The 25,316-nt window shown below is 36.5% G+C and overlaps 1 protein-coding gene across 1 annotated transcript in view; it reads right to left on the minus strand.

The window, feature by feature from the left end:
- Nucleotides 1-25,316, minus strand: part of CACNA2D3 (calcium voltage-gated channel auxiliary subunit alpha2delta 3) — a 198,962-nt gene that overhangs the window by 78,531 nt on the left and 95,115 nt on the right. Inside the window, exons 7-16 of the mRNA XM_017832359.1 lie at nt 24,765-24,839; nt 12,648-12,731; nt 7,648-7,719; nt 7,357-7,418; nt 5,466-5,533; nt 3,622-3,667; nt 3,369-3,466; nt 2,477-2,570; nt 1,710-1,805; nt 345-466 (exon numbers count right to left, since the gene is read on the minus strand). Of these exons, the coding sequence (XP_017687848.1) occupies nt 345-466; nt 1,710-1,805; nt 2,477-2,570; nt 3,369-3,466; nt 3,622-3,667; nt 5,466-5,533; nt 7,357-7,418; nt 7,648-7,719; nt 12,648-12,731; nt 24,765-24,839 (817 nt within the window). The remainder of the gene's footprint in view (nt 1-344; nt 467-1,709; nt 1,806-2,476; nt 2,571-3,368; nt 3,467-3,621; nt 3,668-5,465; nt 5,534-7,356; nt 7,419-7,647; nt 7,720-12,647; nt 12,732-24,764; nt 24,840-25,316) is intronic.

Here is a 25,316-nt window from a genome sequence, read left to right on the forward strand (position 1 = left end):
GGTTTTGACTCTGCTAAAATGGCAACAAAGGTGACAACTTTTGGTTGGGCTTCTCATTAGTGTGAACATTTGTTCTGTTGGACTTGTCTTGCTTAAAATACCAGGCTGTAAGTTCAACCTTTGCAAATATTAAAAGCAAAGTGTTACAGCACACCTTGGGGTTCCCCTTGGAGCCCTGTAAGAGATGCACCTGGACAAAGAGCCAGTAAAGTAGCTGCAGATTTCAATGCACATTTCAGATTAACACTGGAGATTAGCTACAGAGCCCACTCAGTACTGACATACTTGGAATCCTTTCAGCATCATATATAGCTCAGAATTTAGAGAATGACAAAATGACAGACCTGTGCTGAATGGGATTGAATACACAAAGCTCCCAGGTATTTGCTCAGCAGCTCTTCTGTACCAGAGTGGAAAATGGTCAGCATTAAAAATGTTCTCCTTATCTTCAGCTGTCAGGAAGTCTCTTGAGAAAAAAAGAGAGACAGAAAACACTTGTTATTTGTTGCGTGGCACACAACAGTTTCTAGCTTTGAAAGACAATAAAAAAACAAAATGCAATTTTTAGGGAAAAGAAATGGTTTGGAACAATTCTTCTAATACCGTTTGTTCAACAAGAGAGTTAAATTTAGCCACTAATAAATATTTGTGACACACTTACAATCACTTTTGTTGTGAAAGATGGAAAAAGTACTGAAAAATAGTACCTCTAAGTACTACTAAAAACATTTTTACTGATGTGTACAAATAAAAATGTTTAGTCTAAAAGGCCTTTCTCTTTTAGCACAATGTAAGAACTGTGAACTGTACAAGGTGGAAAAGGCACTAGAGATTTGACAGGCTGTTGCCACTGGTATTTGCTGTTAAGTAGTGAAAAAAAGAAATTATTTTACAGCATACTTTCCAGTTGCTATGTAAGGGGTGGTAGTGGACAACTACATTATTCCTCAGTAATTATTCCTCAATAAACAACTACTTTATTCCTCAGTAATTTCAGGGAATGTTGACAGAGGAAAAGTCATGTCAAGTGACAAGAGAAAGTATAGTGTCCACACAGCTGTTCTGGTTTGCTGTCTGACAGTAAAAAATTGGAGTGCTATTGATCTCACCTGTCAGGCTACTTCAACAGTAGTTGTGGTCAGATAGGCACCATATAATTTTATATTAAATAAAATTATATTTTATAAAATTATATTATCATAAATATCAAATGCATATTTTCTTTTGCATGCATAATACCTCCATTAGATTACATCTTCTCCAAGCAAAATAGGAAACCCTCATTATGCAATGAGATCTCTTGATTACTCTTACACTCAGTCCACTTCTGCCACTTGGTTTTATTTCTACACTGAAAATGTTTTCCAGAACAGTGATGCAAAATCTCTGAAAAAGCCTACAAGTACTTGTTTTTAGGTGGGGTAGTAAAAAAAAACCATCATCATCTGCAGGTGTAGCATTTTCATAATTCTGCTCTGAAGAATAAAGATGTGAGGTTGGGAGTATGTGTGTGGAGAAAGTAAACACATGGGCTACTCCTGTAAAATAGTTCATTGTTCCAAATGTTCCAGTTGAACAAAGAATTTAAGGGATCCTATGAGATCTTTCTAACTTGTTCTATCTGAAGAAACAGTAGATGGGCTTCATAAAAATAAACATTTTTTCCCTTCTTTTCTTATATGGCTGCCAAGCACAGCTTTGTTACTTACTGGTTAGTGAGCTGCTCTGGACCCACAAACAGATTGATACGAGAGAGTCCAGTCCGTGTTCCAAGGAAGGCAACTTCCACTCCTTTGTCAGAGTTTCTGAAATGGCAAAGATATTGCTTTTAGAGAGCAAAAAAGATAAAGCTATATTACTGGTCAAAGAAAGTACAAGTGTACTGTAATTTTTGAGAAATATTATCTTAAGCATAGTTCTCTTATTTAGTGATTTATTTTTAAATGCTGGTTTTTAAGTTATAGACACGTGGGTTTTGAAAAATATGCAGTGTAGAAATGCTATTTAGGCCAAAAATCACTAAAAAGTCAAAGACAGTACATTTTGAAGGATTTGTAGGGAGGGTTTATATGGAAGTCATAGCACAAAAAGGTGTGGCATAGCTATATACCAACTATTTAATAGCCACTGGCACTCAGTGATTCTGAGATGGGCAGGAATTCCAGATCTTGCTCCCAGTCCATTCAACACTTCCATAGTATGTCTATGCTTCAAGTCATAGGTGTGAATGTTGCTCAAGCAACCAAGTATAGAATTTCATTAGTTTTACTGTGGAAATTACAACTAATCACCGTGATGTACACTTCAAGATAAGCACTTAAGACTGAACTCGAAATTGGTGCTATTTGGGATCAAATGGTTAAAATAATATCTTCATGCATATCAGAATTTGTTAAGACATGCCACCAGTTCACTAACATATCTGTCAAAAATACACCCATGGCTGATAGATAAGGTTGACACAAAGCCTGCTTACTCTGATTTATTCAATGCTAGGCTGGTCCAATAAGCTTCAATTGGTGCACTCACAACTGCATCAAACAGAACTTCCTGGATCAATTCTTTATCACCTATCACAATATATTAAAATCAGTAAATGCATGTGCATACAGAGAAATTTTTTTAGATGACTAGACAATAGGTTTTCTTACATTGTACATTATTTTATCTGTGATATGCTTTCAAAAGTTTTGCACTATGAGGCACTTACTGTGTAAAATTAAATGGTATTTTACAACAATGCAGTTTTTCATATATAATTTCATTGCACTAAAAACAATTTAGATAAAAACCCAAACATTGATCCTCCACTTCTCTTGTAACTTGTCCATGTATACATTATCTAATGCTCCCATTTGCACATGACATAAGGTTAAACCAAGCAGGTCTACTAACACTCACATTTCTGCAGGTGGGCAGAATATGCACTTATCCACTTGAATTTTTTATTCTACTTTGCAGTTCAGAAATGCTAATTGCATACCCATCCTCCCTAAGATGCTCATGAAATATCTCATATACTCTTTAGAGGCATGATCCAAGGATTGATTCAGACCAATTCTGTTTAACTTACAAAACCAGATGGAGTGATAATTTTGCATAGCTACATCATCTGAAAAGAAACCTGAATCTTTGTTTCAGGCATATTGTTCACCGCAAAAGTCAGAAATCTGAATCATCAATATCTTTATTGATACCCTGGATAAAGCTCAACACCAACTGAAATTCCAAAGTAACGTCAGCCAAGCAATCCTATCTCCAACCAACACTGGTTGAACTAAGTAGCTTTCCATTTTGTAGAAGGTTCAGTGCAACAGTTTTTAGCTGGGCTAAAGCCTATTTAAGTGCATGTTTAACAAAATACTTGCATTGCAGCAATGGCTCTTTTCCCGTGAGGTAGCGTTTAATGGCTTCTAACTGAGTCATTTGACGGTGCTCAGGATGTAAGTCAGTGTTGCAATAGGACCTGTGAACACGTTGTCAAGACATTAAAATGTTATTATATGTGTAAGAATGATCTCTCTTTGTCTTCGAACATAAAGAATTGGGCTCTGCAAGCACAAACAATATGAAACCAAGAAGGGTAACAGACACCAATTTCATGCTTTATTTAAGGCTTACCATTCATCTGCTAAAGACACATCAGGGTGTTCTAAATCATGTAAACCTGTAACAGTAATAATAATGGGTTACTTAGGGAGCAGTCTGGGTAACAGATGGTTATTTGCATACACTCCATAACATAAACCCTTTTTGGAAAGTGCATTATTACCACGACGAAATAAATCACAGTAAACTATGCTCAAATACACTTCAGGGTCTAACAAACTTGCAAAAGCCAGCTAAATCAGATCTAAAACTGAAAAGGTAGGAAAACTTTTTTTGCTAGTATGTTTAACTCATACAAATTACTCGCATAATATATTTAAAGTTAGGAAGAAAATCTGAATAAAGACAAATACAAAATGGTAACAGACTCCTCTTCATATTCCCTTGTTCTCTTTGGCCAGTAAAGTTCTTTATGCTAAAATACACACTTCTCATTTCATGTGAGTTGTTCTCCTTCTCTTTTAAAGAAAAAAGTTGTAATTCCCTCAAAACCTAAGGACACAGCCCATGAACACAAACAGCAATTTATGGGATCATTCAGAATAGTTTTTTTGTGCTAACAGGTCACGCAAATGCTTGTAAATAAGAACTATATCATTAGTTATATAGCACAATAAAAATGTACTTTGGCAATTTTAAAAACTCTTAAAACACTTATCAATAGACAATAAGAAAATAGGGATCAGAAGGCAGGGTCTGGGTTTAACCTGCCAGAGTACATAATAAACAATGACAAACCAACAGCGGTTAAGGAAAGCAGGGAAGCCAAAACCAGAACTACAACTGCAATCCTTGGGGAGGACAGTGAAGTGTCAGTGATGGAGAATCAGTGAAGGTTAAGAGTGGGAGAGAAGGAACTGTTAGTTATGGTTCTGTTAACACTTCTGGTGATGCATCTGGGAGCAAATATCAGACAGACTGCTGAGATGTGTGGCTGGATTAAAGAACATCGGTGAGAGGTGCGTTGGGAACAGTTTGGAGAGCAAGCAGCTCTGCATCTCCTGCTGTGCTCTCTTTCTATCTAGACTTGTATTTGCTGCTCAAGTGACTCAAACTTCAAAGCATTTCTTTTTATATCTCTCCTGAGTACAGGAACATATTCGTGTCACAAAATACAGCTGAGGAACAAAGACCTGAAGAAATTAAGGATCTTGTCTGACATCACTGACAAAACAAGAAGAATTGGAAATGGAGACTTCAGCATAAAATCTGAAAGAATTCCCGTATTGAAACATTTTTTACTCAGTAATTTCTAAAACTTCTCAAATCTCTCTTCAATCTTCTGAAATGCCTCTACTATTCCTTCATCTTCAGAAACCTCGTTGCAAAACACCTTTTATCACCACACACAGTGGACTCCTGCACTCATTTAACTGGGGACTTATCAAAAAGCAAAACCATGAAGAAAGAACAGTTCTTTCCCTGGTTACCTCTACTGCTGCTATAAATATGTAAATCCTTGTAGATAATGCCCAAAGCAATTATAGCTCTGAGAGAGTTCACGATGTATAGTCTGTGAACAAAAATGCCATAACAATTACAGTGCTCTTAGTGGTTACTTCATTTAGAAAACACCACAAATAATTAACATTGGGCCTGAGTGATTCTCTGGAACATTGAGAGAGGACAGAAGATGATCACATCTAAAGAAGATTCACAGTCTGACTATGCTTAATATAACTGAGGACAAAAATCCTGTGAAGTAAAAGATCTTCAAATAAAATATAAAAAAAAAGAAAAGAAAAGAAAAAAATCTAATTACCTTATGGAATCTGCAGACAAACATAAAAGGTTTAAGACTACCAAATCAACAATAAAACTACTGTGTAAGCAACATGAGAAGGTAGGTATCTTACCTTCTTCTACAGTTACGTTCCCTCTGAAGAAATATTTTCCATGTCCTCTAGAGAGAGCCACACCTAAACTGTGCAGAGAAATAAAGCAGACCTTGAAATCTGTGAGACAAACAATAGCAGACATTCAGAGCTATTTTCATTTCTAACATCTCCAGCTAGTGTACTATGATTAACTTTAAAACTTTGTTTCCAAACCCTCACAGATTATATTTATTTTACAACTAGTTGCTTCAATGATGTGGCTGCAACAATTGGCTGTATTTATGTGTGCTTAGAGGTGCAGTAAACCATTATTCTCTGGCAAACTAATAAATGAGCCCCTCTAAGCTCACTGCTGTTCACCCAGCAGGAGATTTCTTCAGCTGGGCCTTGAACATGCCCATGGCCTTACAATGAAGGAGACAATTTTTTCTATTCAGAGTAAGCTGTTGAGAAACTACAGAAGTGTGGGAATTGATGGAGCTACTGAGAGGAAAAAAATTTCCAGTGTGACAACAGCATCATGACTCCTCTTGGACTAATTTTTCTGTGTTTCATATTTTGAGCTCGTATAGCTCTTTTGTATTGACTTTGGCTTCATAAATTATAAACAGTTACATACTCTGTTTTGGTTTGGTTTTTAGTCTACCATTTAAACTATCCAAGTTTAATGGCTGGGGATCCCATGCCTCTTGTTATTGAACACATACACAGAATACCTTCTGGCATTCATTCATTCAAGGGGATTATCTCAGGCTAAGAATCTGCCAGTACTTGAAGTACATGTAGAGGCACCAAATCCAAGAGCACACAAGCTGCAATCAACAGCTGAACACTAAAAATCTTTGACACTACACTGTAGATTTTAATAAATGTTGCCCTTGCTGTATTCCCAAATCTACACTACAACCCATCAAAACTAGATATATACCATGCTAAAAACCAGGACTTTTCCCTAAATATTTCTGTCCTCAGCATCATAACTTGCACTGCATGCATATATCTGTTTACTTAATAGGGTAAGATAGTGCCAGAGGAAAAAAAAAACACAACAAAACAAAAAACCCAACCAAACAAAAAAATCCCAGCAATAACAAAAAATTCCACAAAATAAAAACAAAACCAAACCTACGCTGAGTATTACCACTCACATGTGAATTTCAACAAGAATAAACAGTGCATTAGAGGTCAGAGAAACGTGCCTATAGTTTCTCTATGAGGCAATGTAGCTCAAGTTATGTGAAACAGTTACATTGAAGAAAATTTCAGTTGAGTATTGCAACTGCCACCCTTCTGCTTTAAGCATAAGTTACCATAAGTACTCTTTTATTAATGGATTATTTCTAATTCAAATATGAGCATTTTTGAAGTGACTACCTGTCTTTCTTTTCCTTTTTTTTCCCCCCGCCAAAAAGCAAGCCAAAAATAACAAAGGAACCAAGTTCAAGTCCAAAAAAAAAACAAAAGGAAGTCAAAAAAAAAAAAAAAACATCCAAACCTCAAATTGGAAGTGAAATACTATCTCATTTTACATTACATTCTTGTTGTGGAAAAAAAAAAAATCAAAATGGGGCTCAATATGTAGTTACTTAAATGGATTATAGTATTTATAGCTCTCCAAGTACTTTCGAAAGCCTTTCGTTCAATGTAAACCTCAACTGAATATTTTTTCAATGAAACGTAAGCCATGACAAACACTGGGAGTTTGCCTGTGTGAGCTTGCACAAACTTTCCATCCCTGGAAAAGCTGAAAGGAATGCTGGTAGGCTCCTTTTCCTTGCTATTTTCAGCATTGTCCAGGGATATTTCATTGTCAGCTTTTGCTGATGAGCTTTTAATGAGTTCACAAGCTCTGTATAAGCACAGATCCAATGAGCTGGATGAAATGTCCATTTATTATGGTCGGCTCTACCTGAATGGAGTCCCCTTGATGTCTGTATAATAGTAGTCATTTGTCATCACCAATACCCGCTTCTAGATTCAGAACAAGAAAGAAGGGGATGGGGGAAGAATTTAGTTTGCTATGAGAAATATATAAAAGATCAAGTGGTTAGTCCCTGATAAAATTACAAGTAATGTTTACATTCAGTGAGCAAAAAAAAAAAATATACTGCAGTGAATAATATTTATAGCAAACTTAAAAACTTTTAAAAAATTATTGCTCACTTTATATTTAGTTGGAATAATATTTTAGACACTGTACCCCTTTGTCCACTGTCTTCTTCACTTCCATGGAGAATTTCCCTGTTTTTCGATTCACCATTGCATTTCGGAGCTGAAACAAAGGAAATGTGTGTCAATCCCTTTATTGGCATTTTTGATAATTCTTTTACCTCTGAGCTCTCCAGTACACTCATTTGGCCTAAGCAATGCTCAATTTTCTTCATTTCTTCATTTTCAGTAATTCTACTATGCACTGAAAAACCCCCTTACAGATTCTGTTATTGACTGTATAGGCCAAGACTCCTGCCATACAACTCTAGGCACGTTGCTAAGGCACAGAAGATAAGAGCTTTCAGCATCCCTCATAGTAAAATAGCTGGATTTAGGTGAAGTTAGACCAGGGCTCAGTGTTTAATTACATTGACAACTATACAGAATAAGAGAAAACACCACTTACCCCACACTATTTATTCTGCTTAAGAATCTACATTGGGCTGCATCCTAAACCAGCACCAGAAACTTCATCCTAACTGCATCAGAAATTAGAACTAGCCCATGAAAACAGAATGACAGCCTGTTTGATCAGTAACCTGTTTCACTGGGAACACACAACTGCAGTGCTCTGCAACTCCCTCAGTTGTCCTCTGGTGTCAGGTGCCCCTTGCAAGGTAATAAATTTTAGCTCTGTAATGGAAGCCCTAAGTCAGTCACAGCTTTAAGAATTGGCCTGGACCTCTCCCTCTCAAAGTTGTCCAAGAGACATTTTAAATCTCCCTCAAAACCAAGTTGTGTAACTTGTATAAACCAAAAGCTCAGAGAAGCTAGGGAAACCAGAAAATAAATGGAGAAGAGTTTATACACAATGATTTACCTGCTGCTCTGCAAGTTAAATCTGTTACTTTCTAGATCACCACAGTGTTTTTCTGTAACTGTTTTCTAGCCTCTACACAGCTCCCAAACCTATGCTGCAAAGTCCCTTTCCCAACACCTCTGAAAACCCTTCCCTCAGCACACCTATTTGCTCCCTGGGAGAGAAGAGTCTTCCTCCCAGAGGACACACACCCTCTCCCTTAGGTGAACATGCCATGATGATGAAAAGAAGAGTAAAAATACCAACACCCATCCCCCGGGTCTACAGGACAAAATGACCAGCAGGATGAGGACACGCTACCCTGGCACAGCTGCTCTGAGGGCAGGGCCCCTGGGCCGCAACTGAAGAATGAAAATACAGGGGGGTTTTTCTGAGAAATTCTCAACATTAGGGCTTTGAATTTGCCTATTTATCAGTTCAGGATTTCAGGGAAGAAATAAGAAAGTTACTGCTTAACAGTTATACCATCTATATATGGAAACATTTCATTTGATTGCTCTTAGATTTACTAATGGAAGAAGTGAGTTATTTCGCTTGTTGTGGTAAAAATCACCTATAAATCTTTTGCAGCTGTAGTTTTCATTACAATTGGAAAATTCCACTATCACTAATCAATTCAATATTCAAAATGCAGAATAATATTGACAAAGGGAGCATTTTTATGTCTTTTCTATTGCTTATCTATCTGAACACAATTTTGAACATCATGTTCAAGTGAATAAATACCTCCTGTTCCAGAGTACCTCATTCCAGATTGGGCAATTCGGTCGGGTTTTAATGAAAAATTGTGAAGACAGACTTATAAATGCACTCTGCAGGCTTTCTGAGTTAGTATGGAGTGAAAAGTGAATGACTAAACTTGCCAGTGAAGTATCTGGTTTTATTCTCATGAACAAGTTGAGCATGGCTGACCTATCAAAAACTGCAAACTTTGCAGCTCTTTAAATCTAATTCTAGGGCATCTAGATTTGAATTAACAGTCTTACTCTTCTGTCAGTGAGTGTAAAAGAATAATTTTTAGCTGGAGGCATATATAAAATAAAGCATATATTTTACTGTAGATTTTTTTTTTTAACAATACATAATAGGCAATTCTGGAAATAGTTTCCTATTTTAAGTTTTGTGGTTTTGGACTTGGAGAGCTGGTCTTAATTAACCATCTACTTTCTAACATTTACAGAACAGTTCCATTTATCTTTAACATGGTTTTCATTTTTCTCCTCTTGGTGCCTGCAGTTGTCTAAGACCCATTCCTCCCACAAGCCTCAGGCAAGTCATAGATTTACTAAAAGGTTCTCCAAACTCTCAGTAGTGTTTAAGATCAAGTCTGCATGTGGGATTTAGAGTTTTACTTTTCTCTCTCTTTTTTTTTTCCTGCTTGCTGTGATTGCATTTCTTGGCTTTGTAATCTGGTTTCTCAGCTCTTCTGCAGTTTCATCTCCCTCCTCAAATGCATAAAATAAGTACTGCCTCAATTGGCTCCAAGCCCCAAAACATTCATTCATGGTCTTTTTTATTTGGAAAAAAAATATTTCATTCAGCTAGAAATTATAATAAAGGAATTTTAAGTGAGTTAATGAGAAAAAGGTTTCTATCCAAACTGAAACTTCTCCTCTTTGGTCCTGTGTATTTGCAAACCTTGCTGGAAGACACTGTTAACTTAATAAGCTGATGCTAAAATTTCTGTTTCTAATAAAATGCATTAACAGTAAGATAGCAGGTATTGTTAACTTGGAAAATGAGCTGATATATTTATGACAACACTATTTCATGGTGAAAAAAATTATAACCTTAGTTCAGACACCTTTTCCTTACTGGATCACTAGAGAAAACCAATTTCTTCATCTCTTCAGAATAATAAGTATTCTTGTTCCTTCAACTAAATATCTTCCAATCAATTGCTAACAACTCAGTTTCACTGCTGTAGCATGAGATCATTCTATATTCTTGGAAAACTACATAACCTTTAAATTAATGTGGTAAAAACTAAGAAAAAATCTTAATCAGCTTCCACAGAAGTGTTTCATGGGAGAAAAGTATCCCAGTAGTAGTCTATGTTATTAAAAGTAGCTATATGAATACATTAATTCTTTCCCTCTGCAGTTGAATAAACAATGCTTTACTACCCAAGCTTGGAAAAAATCAAGAACATCAAATCCAAAGTCTTGGGTGAAGCAGAGCCACGTGCTGCTTGTCTCTATGATACAATTAAAAATTTATTTTTAAGAAGCTTGTTTTATAGGTGAAAGGCAAAAAGTGAGATAAAAAGTATGTATGTATCTTTCATCAAAATGTGAAATGAAAATTTTTTGGCCTACAGATAGACAAAATGCAATTTCTGGTAGAAATTTTCAGAAAAAATGACAGAGCATAGGAGTGTCAACAAAAGGAAATAGAGTTTAATCTGGACTTTCATGTGTATTCAGATAGAATCTCAATTATAAATAAAACTAAATTTGCAATGCCATAGAAATAGTTCAATGTTACATTAACTGAACCACTGAAAAAATGAGGGACTAAAATCTCAGAATTAAGCAGATGAAGTATTGGAAGAAATAAAAATATAAAAAAAGAAAACAAACCAAAGAGAAAGAGCAAGAAGAAAAATCACGAAGGTTTAAGGGCTGTACGTAACTACAGAAATAGCATTTGAAAGGACAGAGGAAATTTTCAAAGGTCATTAGCAGAGAAACTGGTTGAGTAATAAGTGATCAAAGATAAGAAAAAAAGCCAGGTATAAAACATGAAGCCAATGAGATTGCCAAGGCTGCTACAGTGTCTGAAAATCTAATGAAGAAACCTTAAATAGTGTGTGCATAGGAAACAGCACAAAGCTACACAAACATTAGAAAGAGTTTGTGTGTGCACTCCAACACAAAACTTTAACTAAGGAAGTAAGATGGCCTCCGAGGAGAGGCCGAGGACAATCTATCACCTCATGGAACAGACGTTGCTTAAAACATAGATGAACTGTTTCACTATTCACAAAGGGGGTGGAGAGAGGGAGGAATGCAAGATATATATTTTGTAAGGGAGAAGGAAAATACAGACTTATGTCAGAACAGGGATCAAGAAATTAGTACATTTGAAGACTGACAAGACTCCAGGGGCTGTTGTACGTGATCCATCCCAGATTTCGGAAGGACATAACAAAGTAAATATGGGAACCTTCAGTGGGTATATTCAAAACCTCTCTGGAAAAGCAGAGGTACGAGGGACTTGAGAGAAGCTAACACAGTACTGATATTTGAGAAGGGATTGAGGAGACATCTATGAAAAATACAGACATGTAGTCGTGACTTTGGCAGTAGGGAACTTATGGGAAAAACTAAATTACAGGACAGAAAGGGGAACACCTGGAAAGTTACGATTTAATTAAGGACAGTCAGCGCGGATTCACACAAAACGAATCATGCCTAACAAATCAGATTTATTGAGGAAGTGACAGAAAGACCAGGCAGAGGTTAAGCCATGGACATAAGGAAAGCTTTTGATACAGTACTGCAGAAAAGGCTAAGCCTGGAAGGTAAGAAAGAATAAGATAAAGAGTGAACTACAGAGTAGATGGAGCACTGAAAAATGAGGTTAATGGAGAGCATTGTGTGCATAACAGCTGATAGACACAGAATGCATGCTCCTGCAGCTACCCATGTGTCTGGAATCAGGAGCTGGGAGTGAAACTGTGCTCTGCACACAGGTCAAAGAATCCAATTTTGTATATTCATCTGATGTTTTTTGATTTTGTGCATTAAGTAAAACAGCTCTCATTACTTCCATTAAGGAAAGAGGGATCTCACGGAAAGAAGTTAAACTCATTCTTTCATTTCTGAGTTTCAGCAGTTGTCTGGGCCAGCCCCGAGGAGACATTCTACTCCTGTCTCTCGTGTTGTATTTGCTGTCCAGCAAAAATACACAATGGGATGCATGGAGACTGCAAGGGTGATGAGTTTTACCAAAAATACAAAGAGTCTGTGTTTGTGGTATATGCATATGTAAGGAAGAAACAATACAAAACAGTTGTAAAATTCTGAATGAAGTAAAAGGGTCTATTGTCCTTCCCTTCCTGAGAGCAGTCAGGTGGCCTCTCTAATGACTACTTAAACAGTTTCCAGGTACAGTAGTGGGATGCAACAACGTCTTCTGACAGGGTTTTAAAACACATCACTTACCACATCATCTCTGTCTTCCCACTCAACCTCAGAAAGATCCACACTACTGTAGTTGGGCTTTCTTCGTTTCTTCCCCTCTTCATACTGGTATAAAAAAAGGTGAAGCATTTAGCACATCCTGTGTTATTTGCACAATTATTTTGTATCAGAAGATTTAAAAAAATTTGCTGGATGTTGATTTTGTGCAATATACTTCACAGTAGGGAGCTTAATTCATACAAAGTGCGCTGTACTGCTGCATAAATGTTCCCTGTGAACTAAAAACCTACATCACATGATTATTATATGATCTCTTGTCATGATGCAAAACCTTTCTTGATGGACGCACTGGGAAATCAAACTCAGCAGTTGTACCTTCTTCTCCCCATATGGAAAATACATGAGACCTTGGATCTGGCAGTTTATGTTAAATGTCTCAAACTAGCTCTTTCAGCTGTACAGGAAGTTATATTTACTATAATCTTATCAACAAAATGTTTACCCATTTCACTTTAAACAAGATAAGATGCAAGTCTTGGGAAGTATGGTGTTAACATTTGCTGATACTCCATTTTATCTACAACTTCATGGGGGAAAAAGTAACATGCTAACAATGATAGTATATGGGAGTTTTATCACTACTCACTGTTATGCTGTAAATCACACATTTAAAATAAACATTCTAGAGACAAATTGATTTGACACCGAGGTGTTTATAATGTGGGAAATTCTGCCCTCTGCTGAACATTCAAAATCAGCCTATTGGTGTAACCACACAAACCTGTCTCAGTGGAAGAAAGAAACCAACATTTAGGAAGACTTGTGAATAAAGAACCTAACTGGTTAAGTTAAATTAGGAGACTATATTTGAAAAAAAAAGTAAAGTTGGGAGAGGATGAGTATAATGTGAAATCTGGTCTCTTATGATGCATACAAATGGGAGCAAACAACCATCTTTTTATGAAGTATGAGAGGAGACATTGGGATGCTGTGAAAAATCCCCAAATTGCTTTTCTGACTGTTCAACAACAGCATCACAGAAGGGTACAAAATGTACCTGTAAGGCAGTAGGTATAGTTGATTCTCCTCCCTCAGGGCAGGACCAACTGTACCATAAACCAAACCTGTCAGTGTTTGATACGAGCAATTCATCACCACTGCCAGCGGTGCAGGGACTTTAATCACATTCTGCAGATTACAGAGATCAAGAGAAAGACTTGCTCTCTGAGCATTAAGAAGGTTGTTCTCAGCCTGACTTTTTCCTCTCTGAATTAGAAATTCTCATGTGAATTCCACAGTTCCTTTTGTGAACTACAATACTTTAAAATAGGCATGACAAAATCTTCCTGAAGAACAGCAAACTTGTAAAACTATTGACTGCAGCATCATAGTCACAAAGAGATTTTGAGATACTGGTAGCACCGTAAAGTTTCTTCTAGCACAGGCTTCACAAATCCTCCTTAATTTTTGCTCATAAAAAATTGGATACTCCAATTATTTCTACAGATGATTCTTTTTGGGAAATTCTGTGGGATACAATCCTGAGTCAAACTGCATTCTTTTTATTAAGAAATTCTAACAACTCTGTTCATACAAGTCTTAGTCTACATTGTGAGAATTGATGCAGATGTAACTGAAAAGTACTTTCCTGTTCTTTCCTTGCCCCTCTGCTAAAATCCACCATTCTTGTAACAACAAGGTTGTCTACTTCTGGTCTAAAACTATTCAACAGATGGGTAGAGAGATGTAAAGAACTTCTGCTTTCAGCACATGCTTATGTACTAGACTTTGAATTCAAGCAGTTCAAGTTCTACAATTACTTCTTGCTACATGACAGCTCTGATAGGCAGAGATAACTATACCCAAATACTGAAACACAAAGTTTGCAGCCAATACAACTAAATCTCACAAGAATAACGTATGAGAGGATAACATCCTGTTTGTTAGCAGGGCTTGATTTTTGTAACTACGTTTTGCAAGCCTTTCATTATGGCTGCAGCTACATCAATATTATCTTTAATCTTTACAATGAGTAACTACATCTACTTTCTGTGGCTGCACCAATTAACCAAACAAATCTTTGATCTGATTTAGTCATTCTAGTATAGAAATGGTTACAGTCAGGCTCTGAAATACTGAGAGCTGAACACTGTTACATAGAAGTTAGCTGGGATCATTTGAGTAGAGCAAACAGCTCCTGTACTGGTTCCAATATTTAATTACATCCTCACTCACAGATGTTGAAGAGCTTCTGGCCTATATTGCATTCTCAGACACATGTGCAAATCCTTACTTAGGACAATAGTAGTTGATCTTGAGTGTCTGACAGCAGAAGTAGGCTTCAAACATAAGGCAAACCATTTGCATCATACTGATTATGGGGTTTCTATTTATTTTAATCATATAGATTTCACACCTTGCACTTGGAGAACAAAAACCAAAAACCAAAAGCAATCAAATGAGGAGCTGGATAAAACACCCAAAGTTCTGCAGAAAGGCCAGAATTGGAAGCATTCATGTATTAAAAATTTAGATTAGAAGAAACAAAGCCAAAACCCCAGTGGTCTAGCAGGAGTTCAGCTCTATAAGCATTCAAAGGAATTGAAAGTGCAATTCTTAAACACATTTAGGACAGGAACTAATAAAGTATTGAGATGTCTAACCCCTTATTCTGCAACTACACTTTAGGAGCTACTGTTTAAGTGCCTACACAGGAATTCAACAAGCGAAGAACAGATTTATTTTATAGTTCAGAAAAGGACAGCAGAGAAAACAAAAACCAACTTCCAGGAAGGATGTGATACCAAAAAAAAAGGCAATTATTTGTACATCTGGGTAACTTTTCTTATAAATCTAATTTTCATGAAGATATCACCTTATTCCCAGCAGTAAATTTACATATCTTTATGCTCATGTAACCAGAGTGTCAAACATAAATGCACTTAGATCACATATAAAATACTTCTTATAACAGTACTGTTGAAATGGCCATTCTTCTCCAGTTTCTTTCTAGTGTTATTGCTTAACTAATTTCTCAGTAAAATTTATTCATGGACACAGAAGCAATTCCTCAGCTTTTAAAAATAGCATTCAGTTATATCTTCTTGTCTGGTAGCAAACCCAATCTAATTTTTATCTCTAAGGCTCCTGAGTGAAGTATAAAATACTGATTGAAAGCTGAAGCCAAACCCATCTGCAAGATTACTATAAAGCATTGAAACAAATCATTAAGGGACCCCCTGGGAAAGATGCAAACTAGGAATTCTATCAAATTACTATGATTTAAGTGCATGAGAAAAAGAGATAGATTTAAAATGTGTACTGTTAATCTACTTGGACTAGTATAAAATGTGTGGTGATATTATATAGTAGTTAACTCTACTAGTAGTAGTGAGGAAAAAAACCAACTGAAAAATGTTAAATATCTGTCTGCAACAGAAGAATCTTTTAGTCTGCCCAAAACTACGTGATGGCTCCAACTCACTGTTGTTTGGGAAAAGAGCACAGGATTTGATTTTGTGATTAGAATGAGCTTTATCTTACTCAGTATCTTTTATTTGAGGCTGGGCCAAACTCTTATAGCACTGGATGATTCAAACAACATGTGACATGTACTGCTTGAGGACTGAATCACATTTTTTCACCACCCCATATACAACCATTTACATGTGCCATTATTAAACGCTTTGCTTTGATTTTATTTTTTTTTTAACACAAGCAGTCCCAAACCATCTGCATTGAATATGACCAGCCACGTGTTTATAAAGTCAGAGTGTAGCAATCTGATCATGGAGAGAGCAAACTACATCTTAACAGCTGCAAGTCTTGGGTCTAAGGTGATCGGAATTTCTTAGACGTGCTCCATATGGATAATGGGGATACAGGAGAGAGTAAGTTGCTGTGATAGCAGTCTTGGAAGCACCACTAGATTTTAGTGAACTTTCTTAGCCACATATGTGGAATCATCTGTAAGAAAATATAGTAAGAAAGCATCTACTAAACAACAACCAAAACCCAAGGAGATAAAATAATTTCAAGGGATAGCTCTTTCTTGACAAACTACTAATATGTGTAAAAGTAAGGTATGAGGTAATGAAAAAACTTCTCCAATTTTAAAACAAAGCATCATTGGATGAAGCTTCATATTTTTGAATCGGTACTTCAAAATTTGGTTATGTATTAATATCAACAGGATTTGAGAATGATCCTGTTTTGTTTGTTTAGAGAAGACAAACTTGAACACACTAATATAGCTTCAATTCGACATAATAAAACACACAAAACAATTGTATGTATAACTGCAACTTGCATTAAGCAATCCTGTAAAGGTATTCTTGTCTACAAAGTTTGATAGGAAAGCTTGAATGAACAAATATCAGAAGAAAAGCATAACTATCTAAAATTACACACTTTTCTATATAGTTTTAAATAAAGAGGCAGAGATGGAATACACTGTCATTATGTCACGAGAAGACTGAGGAAGAGATGACTTCAATAGACTGATTCACTCAAATAAAAACAAACAAACAAACAAACCAAAAGCCAATCCCCTAAAAAACAAACAAAAAAGCCCTCCAAAAAAACAACAAAGTTGTGAAAAGTTCCCTGCACTGCTTCACCTGTTTATATGACATCACTCACAGTGACAGAGCTTTCATTCACCATGTGCTGCATAGCTCCAAACCATTCTGCCTGGGGATACATGTGAAGCTGCATCCTATATCAACTTAAATCACTGCTGCTTGGCTCTTTATTTCATTCCAAATACTTCTTTCCTGCTTGCAAGATCCTGATTTGTCATTTGTGATACTTTTACTTCATGATTTCCATCCAGTTTGCAACCTCAGAAGATCTCTTATTGATCTGCATTTAACCTCGAATCTGTAGAACACTCACAGGTGTTCGGTGAAAAAACGACGTAGTTTTCTACACAGACTTCTTTATTTTAATATTAAAAAAGGTGACATTTTGATTCTCTTTGGAAAATAGGAAGAACAACTTCCCTTTCCAAAGGCAGATTTTTCATGACCAGCCTATTATGTAAGATGTTAATCCAGAAGTTCCTAGGTTATGGTTGGTAGTAAAAACCAGTTATTTTGGACTGATTTTTCATGTCAGATGGTTGTGAAAAACTGCCACACTATAAAATTTGCAGAAATACTGCTGACAGCAGGAGCCGGGTCGTTTGCTAGGGAAAAGAGAATAATGGAATTCTAAGTTTCCAGACAGAGAAAAAGCAGGAACAATTAGATCTGCCATGTACACAGGAGAACCCTCTAGTGAAGCAATAGAAGAAAATAGTTTTTATGCCATACACTCGTGCCTATTTTATGCCTATTTACACTCATAATGTGTTTGCATTTCAAATGGTGCAGTAGTGATTGAAATGATAGAGCAATAGGGAAATATACAGGGTGAGGTAAAAGTCAAGACAAAAACCAGCTTTAAGTCACACACCTTGAGCCTGGCCAAAGAGCACACGGGCTGAGCACCCGTTCTCAGGTGGACTGCAGTTGATCAGCGACGGGACATGTATGTGATTTACTCCCCTGAAGAAAACAACCCCTCTATTTGGGATTTTATTTGCATTCTCAGGATTTGTCATTTGGGATTATGTAAAATTGGCAGCTGCTTATAATTATTTGGGGTTTGAGTAGAAATAATTAAAAACATCTGCCTTTATCTTAATACTACCAGACTTAAACCCCTGAGCTCGGTTATACCTAACTTCAAAGCTGAAAGCAAAGAATAAAAGAAAGCTTCACATATTGCTAACAAATTTTCAGTGATTCATTTATATGTACAACCAGTTATTCAACAGCCTTCAAACCTTTAATTATCTTTTAAATATATGTAATTTTGCACTTCTAATTAGATAGCAATTTAATGCTCTCACAGGGATTCAGATGGGCTGTCTTTTTTTGAAATGTAAACTCCAATAGGAATAATCATTGGCATTCAAGTGATTGAATTCTTCAGTTATTTAAATGAACGCGAGGCATTTACACTGTTCAAATCATTTAAATATTCTGCTGTCAGCTACAGCTGTAGAGTTTTATGGAGTCGCTGAATAAAGCAAGGGTAAGTGTAGGTTATCTTACGTTCCAGGCGGGACTCCCCAGAGAGAAATGAGATTTGCTGCTTATGAAAGGCTAACACTGCTTAAGTGGGGCATTAATGTTCCCCCTGAGACTTGGATTTCTCTGTTTTTCTATATTAGGAGAAACAAATTTTCCCAGAATTTGCAGCTACAAAAGACTTAATACTGATCTAGCAATCTTCAGATATTCCAGGTCCTGTAGCTTAATATAATATATTGTGACAGTCCACATTCAAATTTTAAAATGGTAACTTAGGCAGCTAAACTACCAACATATTTTGGTGAGGGCATTGTGATATTATGCATGGGCTTTGATTTCTATGTGTAACTTTCCCTAAGACTGATCAAATTAAAGATATGCATCATTGTATAGAAAGCAATGTATCAATTGAATTCATTTACAGTGAAAAGCAGAGCATTCACATATAGCCATTCATAAACCCCCATTACAAGCCTTCCAGAGTTTATACTGAGATTAAGAATATATGCCTCCATCTTCTCAGAAGATTTTGATTTAAACTTAGAAGTGTTACAAAATCCTTAATAATCAAGGATGTTATTGGATTAATTCATAAATCAAAACCTGTTTTTAATCTTAGTTTTATTTTAAAAAAATGGTAGAATCTGAATAATAGATGCAATTTGATTCAAGAACATATGCATTTGTCTTCAAATGCGTATTTTCTTTAATTAAGGGACTCAAAGTCCTTGTTCAGGAACTTCGAGTATTCTACCCTAAATGAACCTAGCAATTACTGAAAAAAAATCCCTCTTCCACTCCCTGAACAAAAATACAAATCCCATTGCTAACCATGAATCAAAAAAGCCACGGGCTTCATAAAACCTAGGAGCAATCTTGCTATTATTCATTGAAAGCCATGCAAACATTGGGACAGAGAGGCAACAGTACAAACCCCTGACACCAGACAAGGTTCAGAGCGGTGGCAATCTGTGACTGTGGCAGACACCAATCTTCCAGTGACATTCCTTAATTTCTCTGTAATCCCACTACACTTTCCTGAGAAAGCAGCTCTCCTCTGGCACCAGCCTTTAACAGACTGCACAGTGACAGTTGCAGCAACGAGCAAGCAGCTACAATTAATGTGGCGCTTGTTATTAACTGGACATAAAAAATATTTGTTCCTTACTCTTTCCTTTACATCCAGTAAATTAATTTCTTTGGCAAACTGTAACATCGTGATGACATATTTTACATTTTAAAATTTAACGGTGTAACACCTGACGCACTGCAAGTGTTAAGAGGCTACTGAAAAGCAGGTGATTCAATCTGCCATAATCGCTGCTGAAGAAAACCTGTGTCCTCGTGTCTACATTTCAATATGGGTAAGGGAGCCTCAGAAACCAAGTTACTGCCTTGAAAATCTCAAAATTCGTTTTTGAACTCCCAAACATTTTTTTTTTTTAACAGTAAATTGTGGTTTTCAACATTGCATCAAAGAACTGAAAATATTCTCACGTGGAAAATAAAACACTACGCTGTAAAAGTATAGACTTTTCGTCAAATTCAGCAGATTGGAGCATTCTGATGCAGCCACAGTAAAAAAAAAAAAAAAAAAAAAAAATGTTATTAGCATCGGCTATAGTTTTTGGAGTTCCCACTGGAGTACTCCTGCTAGGAAAGGCGACTTAGGGTGTAATACCCGAGGACGTGCAAAGCGTACTCTCGTGATACATGATTGGGGGGAAAAAAAAAAAAAAAAAAGGAGAGAGAGAGAAAGAAAGCAAAAAGGCTTTGAAACACAGCCGAGGGATGCCCACGGCAATTTTCCACCGCGATTCCAGCCGGGATGGGTTCCCGGGCTGTGTCACCGCAGCTCGTCCCGCTCCCCCCGCGCCCCTCGGCGGAGCTGGAGCGCCACCGCCTGGGCCGGCCCCGCAGTGCAGCCTGTGCCGGGCCGCGGCGGGGGACGAGGGACACGGGCGGAACGGAGACAAAATCAGAGCTTTTGTGAGGTCAGCGGGCACTCCGACACTTCATGGGAAAGGTCTGGGGGCTGCTCCAGCGACAGTCACAACCTCTGCGAGTACTCTGCACGTTCCTCTCCCTCCTGCGATCCCTCCCGCCAGCTGCCCGCGGGCACCCAACCTCGCCAAAAGCCAAGCTTATTCAAAAAAAACCAAAACAAACAAACAAACCCCCAAAACAGCAGGAGAAACAAGAGAGGAAATTTCCAAGAAAAGCCTTTTTAAATATAAATCCAAGAGGATAATCGCTAAGATAATACAGCCAGCTTAGTGATTCCATGTACTTGGTCAGTGTTAGATAAAAATCCGGTGCCAGAGGAAGCACTCCTTGCTGTTTGCTATCCTGCCTCTCTGCTTTGTGTTTCAGAAGGCAATTCCTTAAAAAACAAGTACATCAGCTTCAGAAGTAACAGATATAGCCACTGGGGTTAGGAACTTGAGAGTCCAGTAATATTCTAGTTTTATAGCACTGTAGGAAAATATAATAGAAGTATAAACCAGTGTGGACCAAGTCACTAATCAATTACACTTGAACATAACTCTAAGACATACAAATAATTTTAGGTAATATCTTTAGGGAACTATCTAATTTCAGACCTACATGCCTATTTTCACACACTTATTGTCACAAATTTCATGAGATGTTTTGTCATTAGTTACAATGGTATCAGGATTTGGCCTGCAATATTAAACTAAGGACCCAGGCCAGCAATCACTTCACTCTCAAAAACTCCACTGAAGTCAACAGAAGACTCTCATTACCTACTACTGACAGAATCCAGAGGTAAAAATGACTCTTCCAAAAAATGAACAGACCATGAATATATCACAATGAGTTCCTCTAGCTGACAGCTTATGGGCTACTGCCCAACATTTTGATTTTAAAAGGTATGGTTGTATAAGGTAATGAAATAAGTGCCTTCAAGATGTACGCTGGGGTGAGGGATAGTAATAGCAAATCACCTTTTGCTTCATTAAAACATAATAAAAATAAGGGAGAGGGTAACACCCCCTCTGTCAGCCTAAGCTATCCACTGCTCCTGGATTTCATTACCATCTGGTTTTTAAAATATCTATTCTATAATGAATAAATACTAATAATTCTGAAAGAACTAACTTGTGAATAGGGAGCTTTCAAATATGGCTTGCAAACATGAAATGTCAAATGTACCTGTGATACCTGAAATTTCAAAAGCATTTTTAGGAATTAAGACCAGGTCATGATCTTTGTATTACGAAAACTGGGGAATGCTATAAGATCCCATGCATATATATCCAATTTGGAATAGGATATTAAAAAGCCCGTGGATTTTAATACAGACAGAGATAAGAAAAAAATAGTCTGATGGTAGTGGTCAATCATAAACTAAAACCAATCCCCTGTCACACTTTTCATTGCAACAGGTAGACATTTTGAAGACAACAACTCCTCACACTGGTATTTCCCGCACAATAGCAACAAAAAAAAGAGAATTTACTACTAAAGTTTACATTAAATCTCAACACTTATTTCAGCATTTTGACCACTGAGCTGAATGACTATAAAAAGTCTAATACATATTTTCAATTAGCAAAATGTAGGAAAATATATAGAACGTTATGACAGTCAAGATGTAGATCTAGTCAGTGTGCCCATAACTTTGGTTCTCTTAAGCAATTTTTAGTTTGTATCTATGGTGCAGTTGGATGTGAGATAACATTACACAAAAAGTCACTTTCGACAAATTAGCTGAGGAAACAAAGCAGTGAAGATACAGCAGAAGAGACCTGAAGGGGCATTAAAAATCTTTACATATAATCCAAGTGCTCTAAGGTTTTGTGCAGCCCCTATTGCTGCCTCGCCTCTGCTATGGTTACCAAATAAAGCTCAAAAGGCAATCTCAGTCAGAAAAGGAAAGAATGTGGAGAAATGGACAAACAAGAGGTCAGAAAAATACAGAAAACACGACAACAAAATACTGCAATGCAGAAAAATACAAGTAGAAAAACATTACAGCAAGACTGAAAATATTGGTTTCTTATTGTGACGAGCAGATTCAGTGAGATAACAACCACAAATCACTACACAAAGTAAGAAATGGAAAAGAAAAGATAGATCAGGAACTTCTGCTTTCCCTATTCATAATATAAGAAATACTTCTAATGAAATTTAAAAATCAAATTAAAAATAAAAACTGTGCAAAGAATGGTTAGAATATGAAAAATTACTACTATGAGAAGTCAAGCTGACTGACAAAAATGAATATGTTAGTATGGGTAACGGAAGTATCCACTATAATAAGTCGAAATGTTAAAATGTCAGAATCAAAGGTTTATGAGGAGAAACCTACTGAAACTCTTAACAGTTACACTGACTGCTGAGATTTTACACTGAAAAAGAGATTCTCCACATCCTCTTAGTTCCTACATCTTCCTCAGGAACTAATCATGGAAATGAGATTCTGGACTAGACGTGTCCAGGTATGCTGAATTAATCTCATAAAACCTACACATACGCACTTCTCAATATGTAAAATCTCATGGTAACAAAACTCATTTTACTGAGGGGTGAAATGGTTACATATCGATTTAGTTTTCTGCCTTCCTTAAAGTAAACTGCTTCTATAGAAGCTGGAAGTTTTTCACTCCCTAATATTTATATATTTGGGTAGCAGAGGTCCTAATTTCCATAAAACAAGAAGATATAAATTTATCATCATGACAAATCACCTGTGGGGAGTGTAGAGATGAACAGTCTCTGGAGCATGTTAATTGGACTGGGGTCTGAGTTGTCTATATCTGGATATGTAGATTTAGTGACTCCACCAAACGGTGAAAAAGCCAATGGGATAATTTGCAAGAGCCATTTCTGAGAATTGTATTGTTTATTGGTCAGTAATTTGCCAAATTCTCTACAGGTATTGTCCTCCTTTCCACAGTTGTAAAAAAAAATCTACCATCCAGAATCACGGGTGATATTCTTGGAAGAAAAATGACAATTAAATCATTTATTTTAAGATTGCTTCCAAGATACTATGGTCTGCTTTGCCATTAGGTTGTCTGTCCATTTTACGGTCAAGTTACTCTGAAAATACTTTTCCATTCACCTACTGAAGTTTCCCTGTTCCACTTTTCATAAGCTCTATTCCAGTTAAAAAATAAATGGGGAAACAATAAGTGCAAATACAAATGTTAATTAAGTGTGTAATCCCTAGTCCAAATCTTAGAAAGACAAATTCTTTCGCTGGAGGAAAACATCAGATGTGTTAATGACTTAATAAATCATGCTTTTCATTAATTTAATTTTCATATTACATTATCCACCCAGTTGATGTTTGTTTTCCACTAAAATATCGTTGAAATCAGACATTACTTGAAATGCCTGCAAGAGAAATACATATGGCAGCCATGTGGATACAGCAGTGGAACTATTAATACCAAGGCTTCGCTGGGAGTTGATAGTGATGGAACACTTGCAAGTGCTGTTCCTAAACAATGATGCAACCAGGAATGTACCAGTTCTCTGGGGCGTCAAGTTGATAAACATTTGCATAACAGGCACTTTATTTTTCTTTCCGTGATTAATGCAAACAAGATGATAAGGGAAACTAAAGGTAAAATTTGCTGCTATTTCTCTTTTAGTACAAAAATCTCTAGTGCTCCTATTTTGCTTAAAAATATGCTTTAGTGACATTTCTGCACATATATTAAATTAACTTTAACACTTTAGCATGACAAATTGGGGTTATTACACAGTGCTGGAGCATTCCAACATTCCATTTCACTGTAAAATGAACATAATTATAGCAATTTTTGGCTTTGCTATTTTGCAGTAATGGAGGTCTGCATCTTCTGCAGAAGCAACTTGTATATTTATTTTCCCTGGGTTTTTTCATGCTAACCTTTGTCTCCAGATGTAAATTTACCAAGAACTATAATGTGTTATAAAGCCATATAAAGTAACTGGTCTACTGTATTTAATTTTTTTCATGTATATTACACTATTACACTAAGAAAAAACCAAATGCAACACATATAGCAAAATATAATAGATCAATAAATAGCATTCTTACCAAAGGCCTAAGTTCTGGATGAGTCAAAATATATCCATTGTTTGTAATTGCAAAAGCATATCCATGAATACCTAACTGTAAAAGTAAATGAGAAAGAAATACTAATTAGCAACTCATAAGCCTTATCCACACAGTGTTTTATTACAACATAGGCAAAGATCCTTGACATTTTGTGAAAATGAGGATGTGACCTTGAAATGAATTCAGCATGTAGCACAATTTTAAAATGTCACAAACACTCTCCTATGCAGGGCACTTGTTTCCGTGTTGTGTAACCCTTGTTGTGTTACAATGGATTATATATTACATATATGTACGAGATGCCACAGCCTGGGACACACACCATAGCATGTGCCCAAGCACAGAGGTACAGGAATTCAGTAAATTCAGCTATTCCCAGGAGTGGTGAGGCACAGCTCACTTCACCTGTTCAACAGCTGTTGTTTAAGAACCATTTAAATCAAAGATAATGAATACACAGCTATAGTAAGCAAGCAGTGACCTGTCATATGTGATATTTACATTTTCCAATCTTATAGGCTCTCTGTTAAT

This window comes from Lepidothrix coronata, unplaced genomic scaffold, assembly GCF_001604755.1.
Source record: "Lepidothrix coronata isolate B3197 unplaced genomic scaffold, Lepidothrix_coronata-1.0 Scaffold202, whole genome shotgun sequence".
Lineage (NCBI taxonomy): Eukaryota > Metazoa > Chordata > Aves > Passeriformes > Pipridae > Lepidothrix > Lepidothrix coronata.